The sequence below is a fragment of the Pristiophorus japonicus genome, chromosome 4 (assembly GCF_044704955.1).
Source record: "Pristiophorus japonicus isolate sPriJap1 chromosome 4, sPriJap1.hap1, whole genome shotgun sequence".
Lineage (NCBI taxonomy): Eukaryota > Metazoa > Chordata > Chondrichthyes > Pristiophoridae > Pristiophorus > Pristiophorus japonicus.
The window spans coordinates 269838411-269857552 of NC_091980.1; the positions used below are offsets into that span (position 1 = coordinate 269838411).

General features: G+C 41.3%; 1 protein-coding gene across 4 annotated transcripts in view; it reads right to left on the minus strand.

Annotated features, from left to right (window-relative positions):
* six1a (SIX homeobox 1a) overlaps positions 1 to 16061 on the minus strand; it is a 251117-nt gene extending 235056 nt beyond the window's left edge. For 3 of the 4 annotated variants that reach the window (XM_070879469.1, XM_070879470.1, XM_070879468.1), the window contains exons 1-2: positions 15285 to 16061; positions 12907 to 12978 (exon numbers count right to left, since the gene is read on the minus strand). In XM_070879469.1, coding sequence (XP_070735570.1) covers positions 12907 to 12978; positions 15285 to 15844 — 632 coding nt within the window. In that variant the 5' untranslated portion in view covers positions 15845 to 16061. Of the gene's footprint in view, positions 1 to 12906; positions 12979 to 13143; positions 14005 to 15284 lie in introns of those variants that run through there. The other variant, XM_070879467.1, reaches the window with a different exon arrangement.
* Between the last annotated feature and the right edge of the window lie 3081 nt (positions 16062 to 19142).

The following is a 19142-nucleotide window of genomic DNA, read 5'->3' on the forward strand; positions in this document are numbered from 1 at the left end:
CAGCTATGCTCTACTTGAATGGCAGAACAGGCTCGAGGGGCTGAATGGCCTGCTCCTGTTCCCATGTAAATCCCAGCCTTCCTCCATTAACTCCTGAATTCACAATACACAATTCACTCTATATATTGACCCGAAGCTGTTTCATATTGTACTTACACAATTTATGGATTACAATTATAAAGCGTGTTAGGTTCATTGACTGAGATGAGGTTCCAACATATATATTACAGAGTCAGATGTGGCTCAGTGGGTAGCATACTTGCCTCTGAGTCAGAAGGTTATGGATTCAAGTCCCCCTCCAGAAACTTGAGCACATAAATCTAGGCTGACACTTCAATGCAATACTGAGTGAGTGCTGCACTGTCGGAGGTGCTGTCTTTCGGATGAGATGTTAAACTGAGGCCCTGTCTGCTCTCTCAGGTGGATATAAAAGATTTCATGACACTATTTTGAAGAAGAGCCCGTGAACTGGCCAATAGTTATCCCTCAATCAACATAACAAAACAGATTAACTGGTCATTATCACATTGCTGTTTGTGGGAGCTTGCTGTGCGCAAGTTGGCTGCCTGTTTCCCACATCGTCATTACAACAGTGACTACACTCCGAAAGTATGTCAATGGCTGTAAAGCGCTTTGAGACGTCCGGTGGTCGTGAAAGGCGCTATATAAATGCAAGTCCTTCTTTCTACTTATTAATCATACACCACCATTCAGGTCAAAACGTGCCACGCAATTAATTGCGGTTTCTTTAAGTGGAGTGATTTTTAAACAAGTAATGTTGTTGACGGTCCAGTACTAAAAGCAACGCGAATATCTTATTGTCCAGCGTTAGCTACCCATTGAGGATTCCCTTTGAAATCGATTGGGTATGTTTTCTGTTCACATATTCTCAGTTTGGAGCGATAACACAATTCTAAATGTTTCAATTCATGCTTCTTGGAGTACTATGAACAGTCTTGGAAGTACGGAAGAAGAAACATTTGTTGCGATTTAGCAGAGGGCATGGTTCAAATGCAGTATTAATTAGTTATATTCATGGACGCTGTTTAACTGTGGGGTTTAAATGGATTACTGCAGCTGCACTTAGAGCACCAGTGTGCCGGCCGGGCCTGTCAGTACCGGGAGAGCCACCAGGTGGCACCAGCTGTCCGGCCAAAGCGGCCTCTCTGCCAGGCTGACCCTGAACAGCAGGGTGTCTGCTGCTGCATGGGATATTTTGAAGGTGACGTGCAAGGCTTCTCCAGAGTGTAAATGTTGACGATTATGAATGTTTCTGGAGTGTTCGACTCCGTTCTAACAAGGAGAGAGAAATAAACGAGCAGAATATGGTTAAGTAATGAGATTATGATAGTGTAGTCCTGCAAATATCTGCAAATGAGAAAGAAAAAGCATCTGAGCAAATCGATCAAAAAAAAGCTCCACTAAAAATAATCTGCGAATCTTACAGCACAGAAGACACCCTCTCTCTGTCGGCTGGTTAAAAGAGCTGTCCAATTAGTCCCCTCACTCTTTCCCCACAGCCCTGCAAATATTTTCCTTTTCACGGAAAAGATCCACGTCCGGACATTTCGGTGAGGAATCCTCATTTGTCACTCAGCGGCCTCTTGCTTGCGAGCTATTGGCTCCGGGTCGGCGCGTCTCTGTCGGGCTCACCTGCTTTTGCAGAGCACAAGCAGTTCGAAGGATGAAGGTTGCCCCACGGTGGGGGGCTTATTTACTATGTTTACACACATCCTCTGAACTTCGTCTGTCCTGTGCTTTGCAGAAAATCAACTCCCATATACGCCCGTGCCGGCAAAATTCTTTCAGAGCACACCAATTCAGAATAGACAAACGCAGCAGAAATACCCAAACGACGCTGCTGCTTCAGAACTCGAATTTGTGTATTGAGAAAGTCAACTTTATTGGAGAGGGGAAAAAGTACTGAAAGATCTTTTAAAAACAGGACATATATAATTGCGCAAATCCGACGGTTAGACTGTTGGGGTACTGGACTCCTCCAGAACCGCCTACACCGCAGGCCACCGGCTAAGTGTTATTCAGACAGGAGAGGCCAGGCCCTACAGGGGCGGGTGATCCCTCCTTGTGGATTGGTATTCTCCCCAGCAGTCTTCCACATGGCCCATAATGGAACCAAATCCCCCGTCGTAATGAGTGGCAGGGCCTCCAAGCATTGACCTTCAGACTAGCAGGCAAACGTCCGATTGCATGAGCTACCCGTCTGGTAGCTGAGCCTAATTCCGAAACATGTTCAAAGATTTCGATGTGGTGGCGGTGGTTGCTTCCCAGGGCATTGGGTTCCGGGCCATCAAATCCCAGTTTCCAGGACTGGCGCCCTTCTCCCCACATACCCAGGCATTGCTGCCGGCCGTGCCCAAGTACACTGCAGAGTTTGTAAGTGAAGTCGGCCATTAAATACTCCATCAAGCGCTGAATCGCGGTGTAAACACTACAGCACAGGAGAAGTCGGAAACAATCCTGAGCTGGGAACTTTAGATGCCCTATTCTATACTGCAGCTTCAGGTTTTTCTTCAAATCTGGAACCTGAAATAATTCAATTGCTGTGAGTCAGTAATAACATTGGAAACGCCTAGTCTGATTTGGAGTGCTGAGGAGAAGCTGAGTAGCCAAACTGTAGAGTGGACATCACTTTGCCCATCTCTGAAACATGATTGCATTGAACTTCACCACATGTGAAGATTTTTGCAACAAAACCTCAGAATACTTTTGATGAATCTGTTATCGTTTGTCTGAGTTTATGTGTGTGTGTTTGGGAGGCGGTTATATTTTACACTATTCAATATTTTAAAGTCTTCCCAATTTACGATCATTTTGCGTTTCCCCTTATCAACATGTGAAAGAAACTTGTTACATGTTGGAATTGTTTAGGGGCGAGCTGGTTCATATTGCATTATCCTGCACAAGAGCAGTAAACAAAGTGTTCAGCTTGAATTGAAGTATTCCAGTTGATCAATTCGGATATTTCTCGTTGAAGATCACTAACATCTAACGATAATAATCCCTTCGGCTCCAGGGCTGAAAACGTATTTGGAATCAAGAAATGTTCTTTTATCTTCAAAGGAGAAGGGGAATAAAGAACCAAGCAGCCAGACTTTAACACCAACGTGGAAATGCGTTATTCTAAGGAGCAAGACACCCATTTTTGCATTTTTTTAAATTATGTCTGAGACTTGTGCACAAATACATGAAGTCTTGTATCAAAAATAACCTAATGTTGTTACCTGAAAAAATAGAATGGCAGATAAACATAGATGTACAAGTGTCACAAAATACATTTAACAACGGCTTTCAAACCCGCATACATACCCGATTATATTCCTCTTAAAAATTTATGTACCATTCTATTTCTAAATACACATTCAACACTGCCGTTGACATCTCCAAAAAGCATTGACTGTAAGATCCCCATGTTTGGACTCTTATTTAATGACTCCCGCATCGGCTGTAAAAGTCTAATAATGGGAATGTCGGTGTTACAAACACATTCAAACTACTGTTGGTGCCATCATAAAACTCTCACCTATGTTAGGACTCGATTTGCTATAGAAATCACTGATGCGTGTAATTTGCAACAGATTTGTTTCTGCTGTTTCGCGTTACAGCAAATAACTTATGAACTATGTCTGTAGCCGGGGGTTGATTAATATTCCCGACCTAAAGTAATGCATTTTCTGATTTTTTTTTTGTGTGTGTTGGACTGTACCTGTGTCGTTCTGTACAACCGTGTTGCTACTTCCCTGAAACAGAACACCAAATAGACTTATTAGTGCTCCTTTTATTGAATATCAAGATGTCACAATTAGGTACTAGTCAGATGAGATTTCACGACAGTTGCAAATCCGGAAAAAATGCCTTTGGTCCATTTAACCGTGTGCAAGTTATTGCTTTGCGAATGTATTCAGTCCTTGAGTTACAATTAAATCCCTATCCTTCGCAACGTTATTCTTTGAACGATATTCTACACGTGTTTGTGTTGTATTGAACCGTTTTGCCTCCTATACTTACGGTTTTGAACCGTTAATTGTCTGCAACGGGGTGGTTTCAGTAAGTACATTTGAAATAGGTGTGACTTATAACATTTATATTGCCGATTAATATTAATCGCTATCACTATTGTTATCGATGTCCAGGGTCCTGGAGCACGGTCATGCCAAACTGCTCCTGCTCTATTATGAACGTGTAGTACTGCTGGATCTATTTTAACAAATAGAAGGCAGAAAGCTGACACGCACTCTCTTTCACAGGTGCCATTCCCTATTACATTATTGCTGATCATTTATCACACACAAATCCGTACACATTCACGGAAGTTTGCTTTTACGAGCGATGTAACAGAGCACATCCATGTAGATTATGTCAGCAAAAAGATATAACAATTATTTTCTGGACAATCTCGCTCTCTTTCCTTTATATCACGAAGCCGTGACATTACACACGCTTGAAAAGTAAATGCCAATTCATTGCAATTGTGGTTGCATATTGTGTATCAATAGAGAATTACCATAATTTTTAAAAACGCCTGTTAAAGTAAGGGATATTCTGCAAATGAGGAGCCAAGCAGCTTTCGCCAGCTTGAAAGGCTGTTTTGCTGTGGAAAATATATGGACAGATGTAGTTCATTTGAACTCCTCGGGGTCACGTGGTTGGACGTTGTTTGACATGGAATACAGCAATCGTCGAATTCTGTGAGCAATGCGCATATTTGAAAAAGGGATGTTATTTTTGGGAAGAAAAGTGCTTATTGTACACTTACGAAAATGTTGACCCATTTAAAGGGCTGCTTAGACAGACATTTCTAATAAATGTGGGAGCAAGGCTGCCAGCACTCTGCTCAATGTGACGGCTGTTTTGTCTCCACCATCTAGCTGCAAAATAATCCGGGTAGGTTCCTGTGAGCCTTTGTGTTTGCTCCGGGAGATGTTGGCTGAAAGGATCGAGTTACAACTTTCATTTCCTGAAATGTTTGAGGGGACATCCAGAGTTTTATCCTCAAATCAGCCAGACCCACGAGCTCGTGTTTCAGAGCCTGTCAATCAGCTGTCACCGAACAAATGGGCCTTTTTTAAGAGAAGGAGATGGAGATCTACCTGTTATTCATGACCTTTTAACAGGTGATCGCTCACCGTAAGAACAGGTAGTAATAATGATTTAGCTTGTCCCTTGTTTCCTCTTTTAAAAATGTTGGTAAGTGAATACTATCCTTCCCTTCCCCTGTTTTTCAGCTCTTTAAGACAGATGAATACATCAAATGTAAGTCAATATCTATCTTGTTTAGAAAACTTTCGGCCATTCATAAAACACCCAGTGATTATAAATACCAGTAATTTTTCAATAAATCCTTTGTACAAATAAACCTGTAAGAGACGCTGGCCATGAAACTATAACCTTGATGTCCCATTTAGTTGATCAGATGTGCTGATCAAACAACGACACAATTCCACATATTTAAACAGTGGAGACCATGGTATCATCTCTGTATAAAATCAGTTGCCTTTTCAGATTTTAACTTCCTTCATCATTTTAATGCAATGCTATCCTCAAAGGAGGCACTTCCTACCCGAAATAACGGAGTTTATGGTATCTAGTTCAGTCTTTCTCCAGCACAGAATTACTTTTATAGCTACAGCATATTTGATGTTTAATTCCTGCCAAATCGAAATTAAAAATTAAACTCGATGACCAAATCCAACTGGAGAGATGAGGGATGGGGGGTTGGCGGGGAGGAAAGAAAAATGTGCCAAGAGCACAGTTACACCACGTTTTCTAAATATGCTCTTTCTAATGCTAGTTTGTGTTCGGGCTTGTTGGATTTATTAGTCCCGTGCACATGGAAATTAACTGGTCGCTTTCGAAAAGTTGTTAGTGAACGCTGGTGAATTAAATACGCGCTATAAACCAGATTTATTGTCACATTTTCAGCTAATTCTTGGAATAAATTCGGGCTTGTGTTTTGCAAATTCAAGACGTGGTTTTCGGCACCACTTTGAGGAGTCCTGCACTACAACGCTGACCCAGCGACAACTGGGGGGATTTTTGATCAAGATAACTCCATTATTTAAAAAACATTGAACCAGAATATATGCATTTGTAGATCCCACACACAAATGGGGGATACAGTAACATGGATTGCAGTGCACTGTGTATGTACCTTGCAATATATTTCTAGGCTTGAAGGTGTTGTTCTCAATCTGACACTGGAAATAGATCCTTATGAATTGCAGAAATGTTCAGGTTCCCAGTGATTGTAACGAATTGCACCTTCATAACAATACCCCTTTTCCCTCTAAATGTTTGGATGAAATATATTCCCATAAACGCCCTTTAAGACTATAACGAATGCATTTAATCAGAGATTGAAGGTCGCGTGTGTATCTGGTACTTGTTAAGAATAATTATAATTTAAATTTAAAAAATCACTTCGTGAATAAAATCACCCGAATTCTCTATTGGGTGTATCTGTTTTTCAGGTTTTGGGTGACTAGACTGTCAGTGCATATAATCCCTATGTGCTTCTGTCAAGTATTCCCTGAAGCATTTCACCATATGGATAATGCGATGTTAATGTGCACCCGTTTAAGTATCTACCTGTTTTCGGGAAGGAACGGCGCCATCCTATTCGTTGGATGTTATTTATTTTCTGTGTGGTTTAGTTAATGAAGTTCTCCTCCGAATGGAGATTTCTACTTGACATGTGGGTGTGAGGCGAACAAATTTGAGGTACCGGTAACTCCCTTTTAAACCCCTTCTCCAGGGTTACAACTACAAATGAGGATTAACGGAAATTTAGCTTTGCGCACATTCCAGCTACTTTGTCCCTGAGAATTGTTAAATGCCTTTGTTACTACATGACATTCGAAGCTCTGCTGCACTCCTGTGTCTCACTGCGGCACCAACTCGCCTCAAGTTTCAGCTTTCTCACGGTTCATGCATTTTTCACAAAAAAAATCGATATTTCAAGTACGGAAAGTAAAAGATCGGGAAACTGCATATTCTTTGATTTCTCGGAAAACCAAGTGAGGACGGAAGGCAATCCTCCTCCCCCCCCCCCCCCCCCCCACCCAACTCCCACCCCTCCATCTTTATTTCAGTGCATTCAAAAAAAAACATCTGCATGATTTTGCTTAGTTCGGTATGTGTCTAAACTGCCCCTGCACAACCCGACTAAAACAATAGCAATTGGATCACAAAAGCAAATCATTGATATCTGATCTTCACTTATCAATAAAGACAGATCTGGCCGGGGCAGTGATGTGTAGAGTTAATCTGCTCGTTTAGAGCCGCATTTACTTCAGTGGTAATTTCATCAGGATCGACCACCTTGGAGTGAGGTCAAAGTATGCATCACTCCAGGGGGCTGCAGGTGTATGTTAAATTACACAGTGACTGCTGCGGTGTTGCTGCTAATGAGAATTGAAATGTGATACCGTTTTTATGTTGCATTTTTTGTTACTTTTTTTTAACATCTTTGTATTTGGGGGATTTGCCTCGCTTCTACTCTGATCTAATAATTCGAAATTATAAAAGGCCTCGACGTTTACTTCTGTTATTTTGCTAATACTGCACAATGTTTGCGCTTTGAGGAGACATTTCAGGAAGAAATAACGCAATCAATGCACTTCCTTATTAAGTGCAAGGCCAGTGTCTAATTAAAATGATCAGGTGGATGCTTGTGCAAAAATAGTGCCCGTTTGTGTTCACATTTCACGTTCTACCTTCATGTCCATCAAACAATGACCCAGTAAGTTCCAACAAACCTGCTGTCATGCAACATGACTTGTGGGGGGGGTGGGGGGGGGGGGGGTAATCTTCTATAACCTTCAAGCGATGGTTCTGCTCGCCAAAGGTCTGCGGTCATTCGTACTTTAATCGGTCAATCGCATTGGGAAACACGTGGTGATACAGTATGTTTAAATGGTTGCTGCCAAGGGTAGCCAGAAATAACTGTCCTGGACAAGTCACTCATCCGTTACTGATACAGGAAGGAACATCACTACTTTTAGAGCCGCCGTGTTTCAGTTGTTTTATTATTGGTTTGAAACTGCAGCTTTGGAATTTGAAGAAAATTCATTTCCCATCTGCAGCGCGTCGCTATCTCTTTAATTGAGTGTTCTTTCAAGCAAAAAGTGCTAGAATCAGCTATGACCATCCATTTTATACACAGGCAGCTAAGTAGTTGTGCAGGTATCGTAATAATCTGGTTGACACACAGGCTGCATTGCTGCTGCGGTTTAATACACGGCGTCACCTAATTATTCAACATAAATCATAAATCGCTCCTTCAACACCTTCATTTCGACTGTTTTTTTTCCTACTCCTGGTGCATTTTACTACATTTTACTAACAAAAAAAAATTATTTCAATGCAACTAGTGTTTTGCAAAATTTATTTTTTTTTAAATGTTCTAGCTGTTGAGCAAAGATGGCCCCGAACTCGGCGTATGTGGAACTCAGTCTGCTGTCTGGCTTTTATTTCAAATAAGCTTAACAACCCTTTTCAGTGAGTATTTCGAGGTGCAGTGTAACATTACTGCGTCCATTCGACAGGCACCATTAAAAAAACATCCATTATTCAATGATGTAATAAAGCAGTCGCAGAAACTTTGACTACTTCAGAAATAACCTATCTCAGTGCTCATTGGGAGTCTGCTGTCCTTCTTAAAGATCTTAGAACGAGGTGTATTTGCTTAATTATGCGAACAGCTTGTATGTGACGTTAAGGTCACGTTCATTCAAACTTCTAAAATGTCTGGTTATTTTATATTTCTGCATATTTCATATTTGGAAAAAGCAAAATAAGGCCAAAATGATTTATTGGTTAATAAAACGTCATGCCTGTCCCTATCACCTGTCGATTTTCTTCGAATGTTTGGCAGTGTTATTCCTCATTGGTTAAGTGTTTTGTTTTATTTTTCCCAATTGCTTATTTTCTACATTCCCATTCACATATCACATTGTACACGTTTCGTCTCCCAAATGTTGCTCAGTCATAATACTGTCCAACCACGTGGCAGGAAAAAAATCTGAGATGCAGGCATGACAGTCCCTCTGCCGTCCATTATCTACTCCTAAAATAAACTCTACACACATTAAAATAACGCCCCAAAATTCCAAACTTATCCAGAAACTGAGAGAAACGAGGAACAGAAAAATCACAGGCAGAAAAGGTGAGAGTAACATAGACACACGGGGAACAACAGAGCAACGCCATCCACACTAGGCATCTTGAAGATGGCTACAAGAGCTGTCGTGGCGGCGAAGATTCCCCGATCCCCAAATGATCGCATTCAGAAAACACAAAGCATTCCATAAGAAGCCTCAATTGAACCAGTCTGATATCAGCTCCCCGGTTCAAAGTCTGCCCCGACTGCTCTCAGTCGCCGTACGACAACTATAAGATCTTGAGGGGAGACAACAAGTGATGTCAACTCAGTGCCGGTCACGCACACGGAACACCCATGCCCCAAACTAGCCATGAGCATTGCCACGGGAGATCAAGTAATGCATTGATAAATAGAAAAGAAGCCAAACAAGATGACAATTGAAAAGCTGATGGAAGTTCCTACTGTATTTTCAATGATAGGCAATCTAGCCCTGTGTGTCACGCCAGAGTGACTTGCATATTCATGTGCTTATACCAAAGACTACAACTCCCTTCCAATAATCTGAATTTCATGTAGCGCTACATTTGATGACATCTGAAAGAACAAGCTTCACTATTATTCATGGGGCCCTGGAGTTTTGTAATGTATTTATACAAATATTAATATTTCAAAACGTTATCACTTTCAAAAAACGTTAAACGCAAACATATCGTGTATCTTCCAAGTGCGTCAGTGCACTTAGGGAACACGAATTTTCTTCAGCTATGTCACCTTTACTGTGCTTGCTATTTGAACACGTTCCCTGGCTTTGCTACGTGTCGCACAGTGAAAAACTATATAATTTAGTAACCATTTTGTGCAATTAGAGTTCTAAAGCTACATTAGGAGATAAGGAGTTATGGGGAGCGGGCGGGGAAGTGGAGCTGAGTCCATGATCAGATCTGCCATGATCTTATTGAATGGCAGAGCAGGCTCGAGGGGCCATATGGCCTACTCCTGTGCCTATTTCTTATGTTCTTATATAATTATTATACGTTGCACTGAAGGTTGGTGTGATGTCTATCAGAAACTGTTGTTCTATTTCCCAGCGGGCTTTCCCCCAATTTTCAACCGAACTTTAAAGATTGCAGTCCGATGACAGCCATATTTTGACATGGGCCATACTAAACGCATCTGCATTAATCAAACACGTTTTCTTCAAACATGTTTGCCACAGGAGTATTTTATCATTCGGTGTTGGCATTGCTTTCCATTTCAAACAGCCTTTTTATGTATTTCTGATAATTCAAACCATAGTTATGTATGATGCAAGCCAACCATCTTGCTAGGGGGAAAAATGGGAAACTTTGTCAATGTGATTGATTCCGACCAAAGAATCAGCCCTCTACAGTTAAGTTCTGGAAAGGACCATATAGTGGAAATTAGTTTTTTTTTAATTCACTTAGCTGCATGATGCTTATTAGTTCTGAGAAAGGACACGACTTCGGGGCTATAGTATAAACATAACCTCTGTTTGCGGATTTAAATAAAGAACCTCATTTTGTGAACACGCTTAAAATTTAAAGAAAACAAATTTGAAATCAGTGCCGAGGTGCTTCTAAAAACACAAAAGACTGAATTGAATCCCTGTAATATTTGCCAAAATCTGCTCCACATTCACCAGGCGCAGTCCAGCCAGCGGCTGGTTCACATTAACTCCAGGAAATCCTCAGTTCTCTCCAAACTCGAGCTGTTCAAAACAATTACCCTCATCTCATAGAAGGCCTTTCTAGTTTCCAGCAAAAAGTGTCTGGAGGCCAGTCGTGTGTTTATTTTACATTTAGAAGAAAACTCGACCAAAACCGAATGTCTTTCGTAACCATTGGGGTATGGGGCACTTGCCGTTTGAGCAGCTATTTTAAGATTACTGAAAATAAAACGCCCCGAGTGTAACAAGATCAAAGTCATCCAGGAGCAGACCATCGTGATGCTACATTTTCTCTACACGTACAATAAAAGAGGTTTAAGTACAACGTGTAAGGAGAGTAAATGCAAAGATCGCCCGTGGTTAGTATCTGCAGTGAGGGATTCATTTGCTATAAAGTCCTGTCCCAAACTGCTGAATTGTATATTAGCCGAAACCCATCGCTCCGGGGTTGCTTTAACTAATTTGACCGGAGTATGATATCTGTATTAAACCTCCACGCAAATCTTGTCGTTGCTCTAATGAAAAGGTAACTTAAAACAAATTTCTAAAAATATATTTTTATAAATTTAAAAAAAACACAAAATCGTCCTGACCTATAATCGTATTGGAAACTTGGAATAAACATAAGTATTTAGTTAATGAGAGTTCTCGTTATGTTTTAGTAGCTATCGGTTTTTAGGCTATTTCTGATGCTTTCTTTGAGGTTTGCTAATTAAAATGACCTTGTAAATATTGGTAAACTGCTTGAGTCTTTTGAAAATATCTATTCTGTCCCTGTTCCAATCATCTTACTCCCACTTACTAAAGTTGTCATAAAAGGTTACTGCAGCCATTTCGCCAATCTCCTCATTGAAGTGATGGCAGTTGATCGCAGTAATACTTTATGCTATCGTCTCTTTTAATCACATCACTAACCATCGGAGGAGGTGAAGGAGAAGTGACGCGTTGTTAAACTGCAATACTTTCTATTGCTGTAAATATGTTTGCATTTGAAGCGTAGCCAAATAAAATTACATTTCTCTTTCGATCCCAAGTAACATCTAGAGCGACTCGTGCTTCATTTACACCACCTTTCAGGGCAAATGTGTGTTTTACACAAGAGTTCAGGCAAAACGGAGTCAGTCCCGAGTGAGAGTCTGTCCTCCAGAGGGGGTGAGATCTCCATGGCCCGAAACATATAGAATAAACATTCTACAACCTTCAGTAAACCAGAACCATGTACTATTCAAAGGCATTAGGGATACGACACACGAATAAAGTACCGGGCAACCTGCAAACAAGTTCCTGTCATTGTTCTAAATAGATAATTCATTTCAATGTTGGATTATATTTTTTTCTTGGGTTTACCGGAAGTTGGGGGCGTATAAAACGAGTTGTGCCATTTTTCTGCATAGCACTACAATACAAAGAAGTTGAGGGCACACAATAGTGAAAGTGTGTTACCTCCAGCAGCTTGTCTGTGGTATAAAGTTTAAAGTGTCGAATTAGTTGGACTGAAGGTGATTTTATAGAGTTTTAGCAAACGAAGTTGGATAATTGTGAATGAGTCCACCCACTTCAGGACAGGACAGGATTCGGAGCATGCAAAATAAAGCATCGACACATTATCAGCATTTGCAAAACTGATGACAGTGTGTTAATTTTGTAATTTCTGTTTCATTGTGTAAAAGAAGTAAACAAAGACCGACCTGATAGCCTGGGGCCCGATCTTTAACTTTTGGGGAACAGATCCCGGGGGGTGGTGGAGCGAATGGAACAAAATGACAAGTTTTCAACAGTTTTCACTTTTTTTATTTCTACATTTTGTAAACCAGGCTGTAGGATAGAAAACATCCAGGACACTGAAACTATTTTCTGGGTCAAACTAAGCTTTCTTGAGAGCATGTCCAAAACAAAAAGAAATAAATATTTATCTGAGAAAGCGCACTCGGAAAAGGCCGAATGGCTGCTCTTTATGGTCTGTCTAAATGAATCCCCTACCTGCTAGGGGCCAAAGACTTGTTCTTTGGGGTTGCAACACTTTGCCGGCCAGAGGGGAATTTAGAAGCATATAATCGCTTTGTTCCTAAGTTCCAAGAATAATGCAACGGTTACTCACTGTGATACTGAGGGAAACTTGTGGCTGTGAGATTGTGAGTAAACACCTACGCGCTGTTTCATCGTCTTCCTCCTAAATATGGTCAATATATAAACATATTAATATTGGCGATCTTTCACCCGCACGCGAGTTGCATGGAGCCGGGTCCAATAACAGCTTCAAGCATTACTTTCTGAAAAAAACAGTCGCTAAATATCTTTTCTTGAAATGTGAAAATAAGGAGACAACATAAGCACGTGCTTTTCACATGTTTGGATTTTATTATAAACTATTTCCATGTTACTCTCCATACACCACTGGGGAAAATGTAAACTTCGAGCCGCCCCCGTGCCTGAACTTTGCCTGATATTCAGTGGGCTTGTTATTATTTCTGCAGTTACCTCCGTTATAGACCGTTCCTCCTATTCGACGCCTCATTTCAGATTCGCGATCAGTAAATCTCAAGAAACGCAAACAGATCGAAAACGAGATATAATCCAGGTCGATTCTGACAGATGCACGAACCTGGCAGAAACAGTATTGGCCGGCCACTCGTTTGGTTGCATTTGCAACGCCCTTTGTGTAGTGGGGAGAGTATAAAGATTTGAAGAGCATTAAGTGAAATATCAAGCCTCTCTGCAGTTCATGAAGACGGGTTTTTTTTTAATAAAGGAAAGTGTCTCGCTTTTTTCACAGATTAAGTACCATCAGTTGAAATTCCATAACTTCGACAAGACTGTTCAATTATTTACACAGCACAGCACTGGAGTGTCTGATCAGTTCATAATTCGGCTGTCCAGCAGCGATTTGCTCTTTTACGATCCCAGATCGACCAGGCTGGATGTGAGAGTGCCGAGCAGGGAGTCCTGCAGTCCATGCGGATGGACTGGGCCGGCGTGGCCGCTGGGCGAGGAGCTCAGGCCGTGAAGAGAGAAGGTGGAATCCACGGATTGGTTCAGACTCCCGGGCAGCAGTAAGACAGGACTGCCAGAGCAATGGTCTGGGCTCTGGGGCGGCGATAACTCCTCGTCCGAACTCGACATCAGGTTTTTACTACGGTTGATGGGAGACAACTGGTTCTGTTTATTGCCAGAAGTATTTGTGTTTTCATTGTTTTCCCTATTGGAACAGGAAACATAGCAAGAGCTCAAAATAAAGTGACGATTTAAAAAATATTCAACCGAGAAACCTTACCTCCATTCGGTACTCGAGTGCCCCCCCCCCCCTACTTGAAATTATTCGCCGTAAGTTTATAATGAGAAATTAATGATTATAGCAAGTATTAACTTACTCCAAGGAAATACTTTATTAGTTCCCACTTGTATATGTACAATGAAGAACGCCACGGAGTTGCTCCTCTAGTACATTTAACAGGTTACCCCACATTAATGAGAATTTGTGTCAGTTACAGATGGGATGTGTGTTCTGGATGTGTGTTCTATGCAGTCGGAGACATTCTTGCTGTCTATTCGCAAGGATAGGTGCTGTTCCGTCATTACTGCATTCAATTGCTCGACAAAGAGCGAGCAACGGGACCCTCGATTACCAAATGCTATTTATACTCAGCAATTATTATTAATGTTAGCGATTATTAAAAAATAATAATCTGGGTTTAAAACTGACAAAAATGCAGAACCATAGATGACTATGAAATGGAACGGAGAAAATGTTTCACTTTGTTTTGTTTCCCCAAACATAACACGAGAATCGTAAACTTGGCTTCATTTGGTATTGGAATAGATCATTTGGGAGATGGATATTATGTGCTCAGTGTCCACGATGTTAATTCCATTACCTGGTAAGGCCTATCCAAACACCAAGACAAAACAATGTACAGCAGAAGTGTCGCCGTGTGTCATTTACTATGCATAACGTTTCTTACTTTAAGAATTAAAACCTTTCGGTTAATTTGGACATTTTTATTTCGAGTCTGACATTTTCTCTCCAGAACTACACCTTGGCTATAAATTATAACAATAATATTGATCATATATATTTTTTAAAGTTTACACCGCAACAGCTTTAGGTTAACAGTAACTTATGGATCCTGACTATAAACGGCGGTTACTGCTTATCAAATTAATTAACTTTAAGTATTTATATTTTAACACACTGCGGAAACAAAAATAATTCAGTGCTGTGAAATATGAGTTGGTGTTTTGCTCGGTTCCAACCATTGGACGAGCAGTTCAGTACAAGCAGCCCACAGGCAGGATCGAGCCCGCGGCCGGTTCTGAGCCTGAGTGTGAGTAAGCTGCCACTGACCAGAAATGAGATTGTTTTTATTCATTATCATGCCACGAGAAAACCTCCCGGTGTAAAACCGGGTTTCGGCGCGTGTGACTGTGCGCTCTCTCTTTCTCTCTCTCTCTCTCCACACACTGTGCATGGGTTCTTACCTCTCCTTGGCCTCCGCCGCTCGGTCTCTCTGCCTTCTGTTTTTAAACCAGTTGCTGACCTGCGTGGTGGTGAGCCCAGTGGCTTCAGCCAATTCCCGTTTTTCTCTCGGAGATGGGTAAGGGTTGTGAGCGTACCACTCTCTCAACACACCCCGCGACTTCTCCTTAAAACAGTAACTTGTCTCTTCCCCGTCCCAAATCGTCCGGGGCAGGGGAAATTTCCTTCGGACCCGGTACTTGCCCACCGCACCGAGGGGCCTCCCCCGCAGCTTCTCGGCTTCGATGTAATGGGCCTTTAACCAGAGCTGCTGCAGTTTGGAGTGGTTGTGCGGCGAGAACTGGTGGCTCTCTAAGATCTTGTAGAGCTCTCGGAAGTTGCCCCTGTGGAAAGCCACCACCGCCTTGGCTTTCAGGACGCTCTCGTTCTTGTGGAGGTGGTCGCAGGCTGGCAGGGACCAGAGAAACCTGCCCAGCCTCTCTAGGTTGCCTCCTTGCTGGAGGACTTCGCAGACACAAGCCACTTGTTCTTGAGTAAAACCGAAAGAAGGCAGCACTGACATGGCTCACTTGCAGTCAGGGTGTAGTATCCACAAGCAGATCGCCAAAAGCAAAAAAAAAAAATCGCTGAGGCCAGTAAGGGTTAACAGATCCAAACAAGTCGCGGATATCCAGCGGGTGATATTCTCAGGCGCTAGTGATAGGGGCTGGCGGCAGCAGTGTGTTCCCATCCTAGTAAGTGCGCATTAATAGTGATGATCGGCCGCTGATTGGCTGCACATCCCTCCTACCATTGCAAGAGACAAGAGCAAAGTTTTCCTAAATGAAGGACTCTGGAGAACACGTCAGGATCTGAAATCCGAGCGCCTCTCAAATGTCACCTGTGGGATTGGTCGTCTTTACATACAAATCAATTACATTTCGGCTTTTGGAAGAACTCGATATATTCCTCTGAGGGCTCAACCTTTCATTTGCATTTTTCGTAACTTAGATACAAACGTTGAAATAGTTAGTGGCCCAGATTTTAAAACCATCAAGATCAAGTATTATTTTTTTACAGGGTCGACGATGTTAAAAAAATGCATGGTTTTATAACCACCCGGCGTATTTTCCCAGGGAACATGTAACAAGTATTGAAGCGTAAATACCTTTAAACTGGCCTTACCAGTCTCGAAAAATATCTTGTTTCCTTTTTTTAAAAATCTTCAAATCTGCAAACAAAAGTATAAAGGTAACGACAGCTGATCTGTGCAGCACATCTGCTTTCTCTTTTGACTGTTTTGCTTTAGGTGGTGAATAGTGGTAAGTCGAGCTTGAATACTGTATAAACATAATCCTTGACTGAAGCTTTACCATATACCAACACAAGGAACATAACCTCTGAAATTAATTCAGAGAGGCTTTCATGCTGTGTACTCGGTTTACCAATGGTAGTCTATTTCCAACAGTTATTCTGGGCAGGGCCATAACGGCAAGTAAAGCTCCTCGTTTAAATTGTTTTTCATGGCAGAACTGACTGGCTCTTTTTAATCAATTGGAAATGTACAGGCCTTTTGTAAAATGGTGCATTTTAATTTCTAACCAAGGATGAATTCTCGAAATGGTGTATATTGATGCGGTTCAAAACCTATTTTGGTCGGTCGGGAAAGAGGAGCAATATGCAATATTTCTGAAACTTGACATTGCCTCGATACAGTATCCCTTTCAGAAAGGGTTATTGATTAAATAGTCGCAACAGCCTTCCAACTCTTTGGCTTCTGCACAAAAGGATCACAGATTAAACAATCTTATTGCTCAGATACTTTTAAACTGGAAATTTTATCTACACAAAGTATCATCACTGTTTTAAATTGTGTGATTGGTAAATACCAATGTCCTTGAGATAAACTATATATCGAAGGGCATGGCGGTGAATGTTTTAAATAAATACACCCGAAGTTTCTGGTGATATATTTGCTCTGCATCTAACATAATGTACCGGGTTTCGCGTAGTCGGTGCTATGTGCTGATTGTGTTCTGCAATATCCGACATTGTACGCGATACCAAAGTAAGCTTCCGCCAAACCCCAGGTAGGGATTTTGCTGATAGAATGGGCCGGGCCGCTATTACTGCGGCGATGATGTCATGCTTCACGTTTCAATCCCCTTGTTAGCCAAAGTTAAAGTTAATGATGTCATGAAGGCTAGGCCTGTCCATTACCATGGTAATGAACGTGAACATGTCAGCAATATAAACGTTAGTTCGATTTTAATTTTAATTTCGATTATCCCAGAAATTTTAATTCAATATTCTATGTGTTCTTGTCTCTAGTTTTAAAATAGTCAATCCAGATAGTTAGTATGTTCTGATCATAAACAAACCTCAGAAACAAAGACATCATAATAGATTATTTCAGGCCTAACTAAAAATATGATGGAGAAGAAGTTTCCATAACTCAGAGATAAAGCCATCCAATTTTTCGTCAGAATTTGAACTGTACTTTTGTTTTCAGATTAGATGTTTAATTTTTGTTAAATAACGGTCAGAACAATTGGCAGTGTTAATTATCCAAAGCCCTTTTCTATACTCCAATCTTTCCAAATTAATTAAAAGAACTCTGAAGCAATTACACTTCTTTATCTGCAATGATAATCGGGGCTGCTCGATAGGCTCGACTGGTGAAGGCGAGTTTGACTGATAAAAGGATTAGGCGGCGATCTGTCAGATACGTGTCTTTATTTAGAATTGTTGATTCCATCAGAATACAAAATTAGAAGGGAAAAGGCATTGCCCTGCTATGTGGCTCAGTGGCTGCTTTTCTTTCCTTATTTTAGAGTCTGAGAGGTGGGAGATAGGGTTAGGGAGCAGGGCTGGGTCCTGACAGCAGGGATGTCTCCACTTGTGGCAGATCCTTATTGACAAGGCAGCTGTTTGGGGACCGGAACCGATCCTTAACCCTCTATCTAAGTCAGAGATTACCGTAAATCACCGAAATCCCCCGCGCGTCTAACTGCAGTGCAGTGAGTTCCAAAGCACACTCTACTTGTAATATAAGGTAACCGGCTGAGATGTGTGTAATGTGATGGGTGTGCCTGCCCACCTTGTTTCCCTACATTACAACAGTGACTACGCGTCAAAGGTACTTTATTGGCTGTGAAGTGCTGTGTGACGACCTGAGGCCGTGAAAGACGCTATATAAACGCAAGTTCTTTATGTTCCTAAACTGCTGACTATCTTTTCGGTTTCCATAGTAGCAAGCACGAAGATGCTCCAATTGCGAAATCAATATATGATATTGCTGGTAGCTAAAGTATTGGAATTCAACAGATAGTGGGGTTTTCTCTTTGTTATTAAATCTGTATAGTAAATAATTGGCATCAACCTGGGGGCAATGGCTATTCTAAACTGGCCACAATTCTGTCCATTCATAGATCCCGAGCTGGACGTGGTTATCTATTGTTCAAGCTTAGATATTGGAAGTTACCAAGGCCCTGTTTCAGGACGCACTCTTACCTCTTTTATATACTGGAAATTAAATAACCCAATTAGCACCGAACAGATTATTCGGTGCTATTCGGTGATAACTCTTGTGCTATACTTTTCATATGTAAGAACTGAACCATATATCTTGGAGATATTTTAAGGGCTCGATCAATTTTGTTCAGAACCCATGCGATAAACATAACTCTCTTCAGTTGTGTGAAGAATTCTAAATAATTTATAAATAGTTATAACATTGTGCTAAGCAACCACTTTATTTTGGTCGATAGCAAATGAAATTTTAAAGCCTAGTGCAGTCTGTACTCGATAAAACGCACACCTCCACTGCCTGCCTAAGTCGATGTCTTCAAAATAATGGTTTTCACATAATCACACGTTTT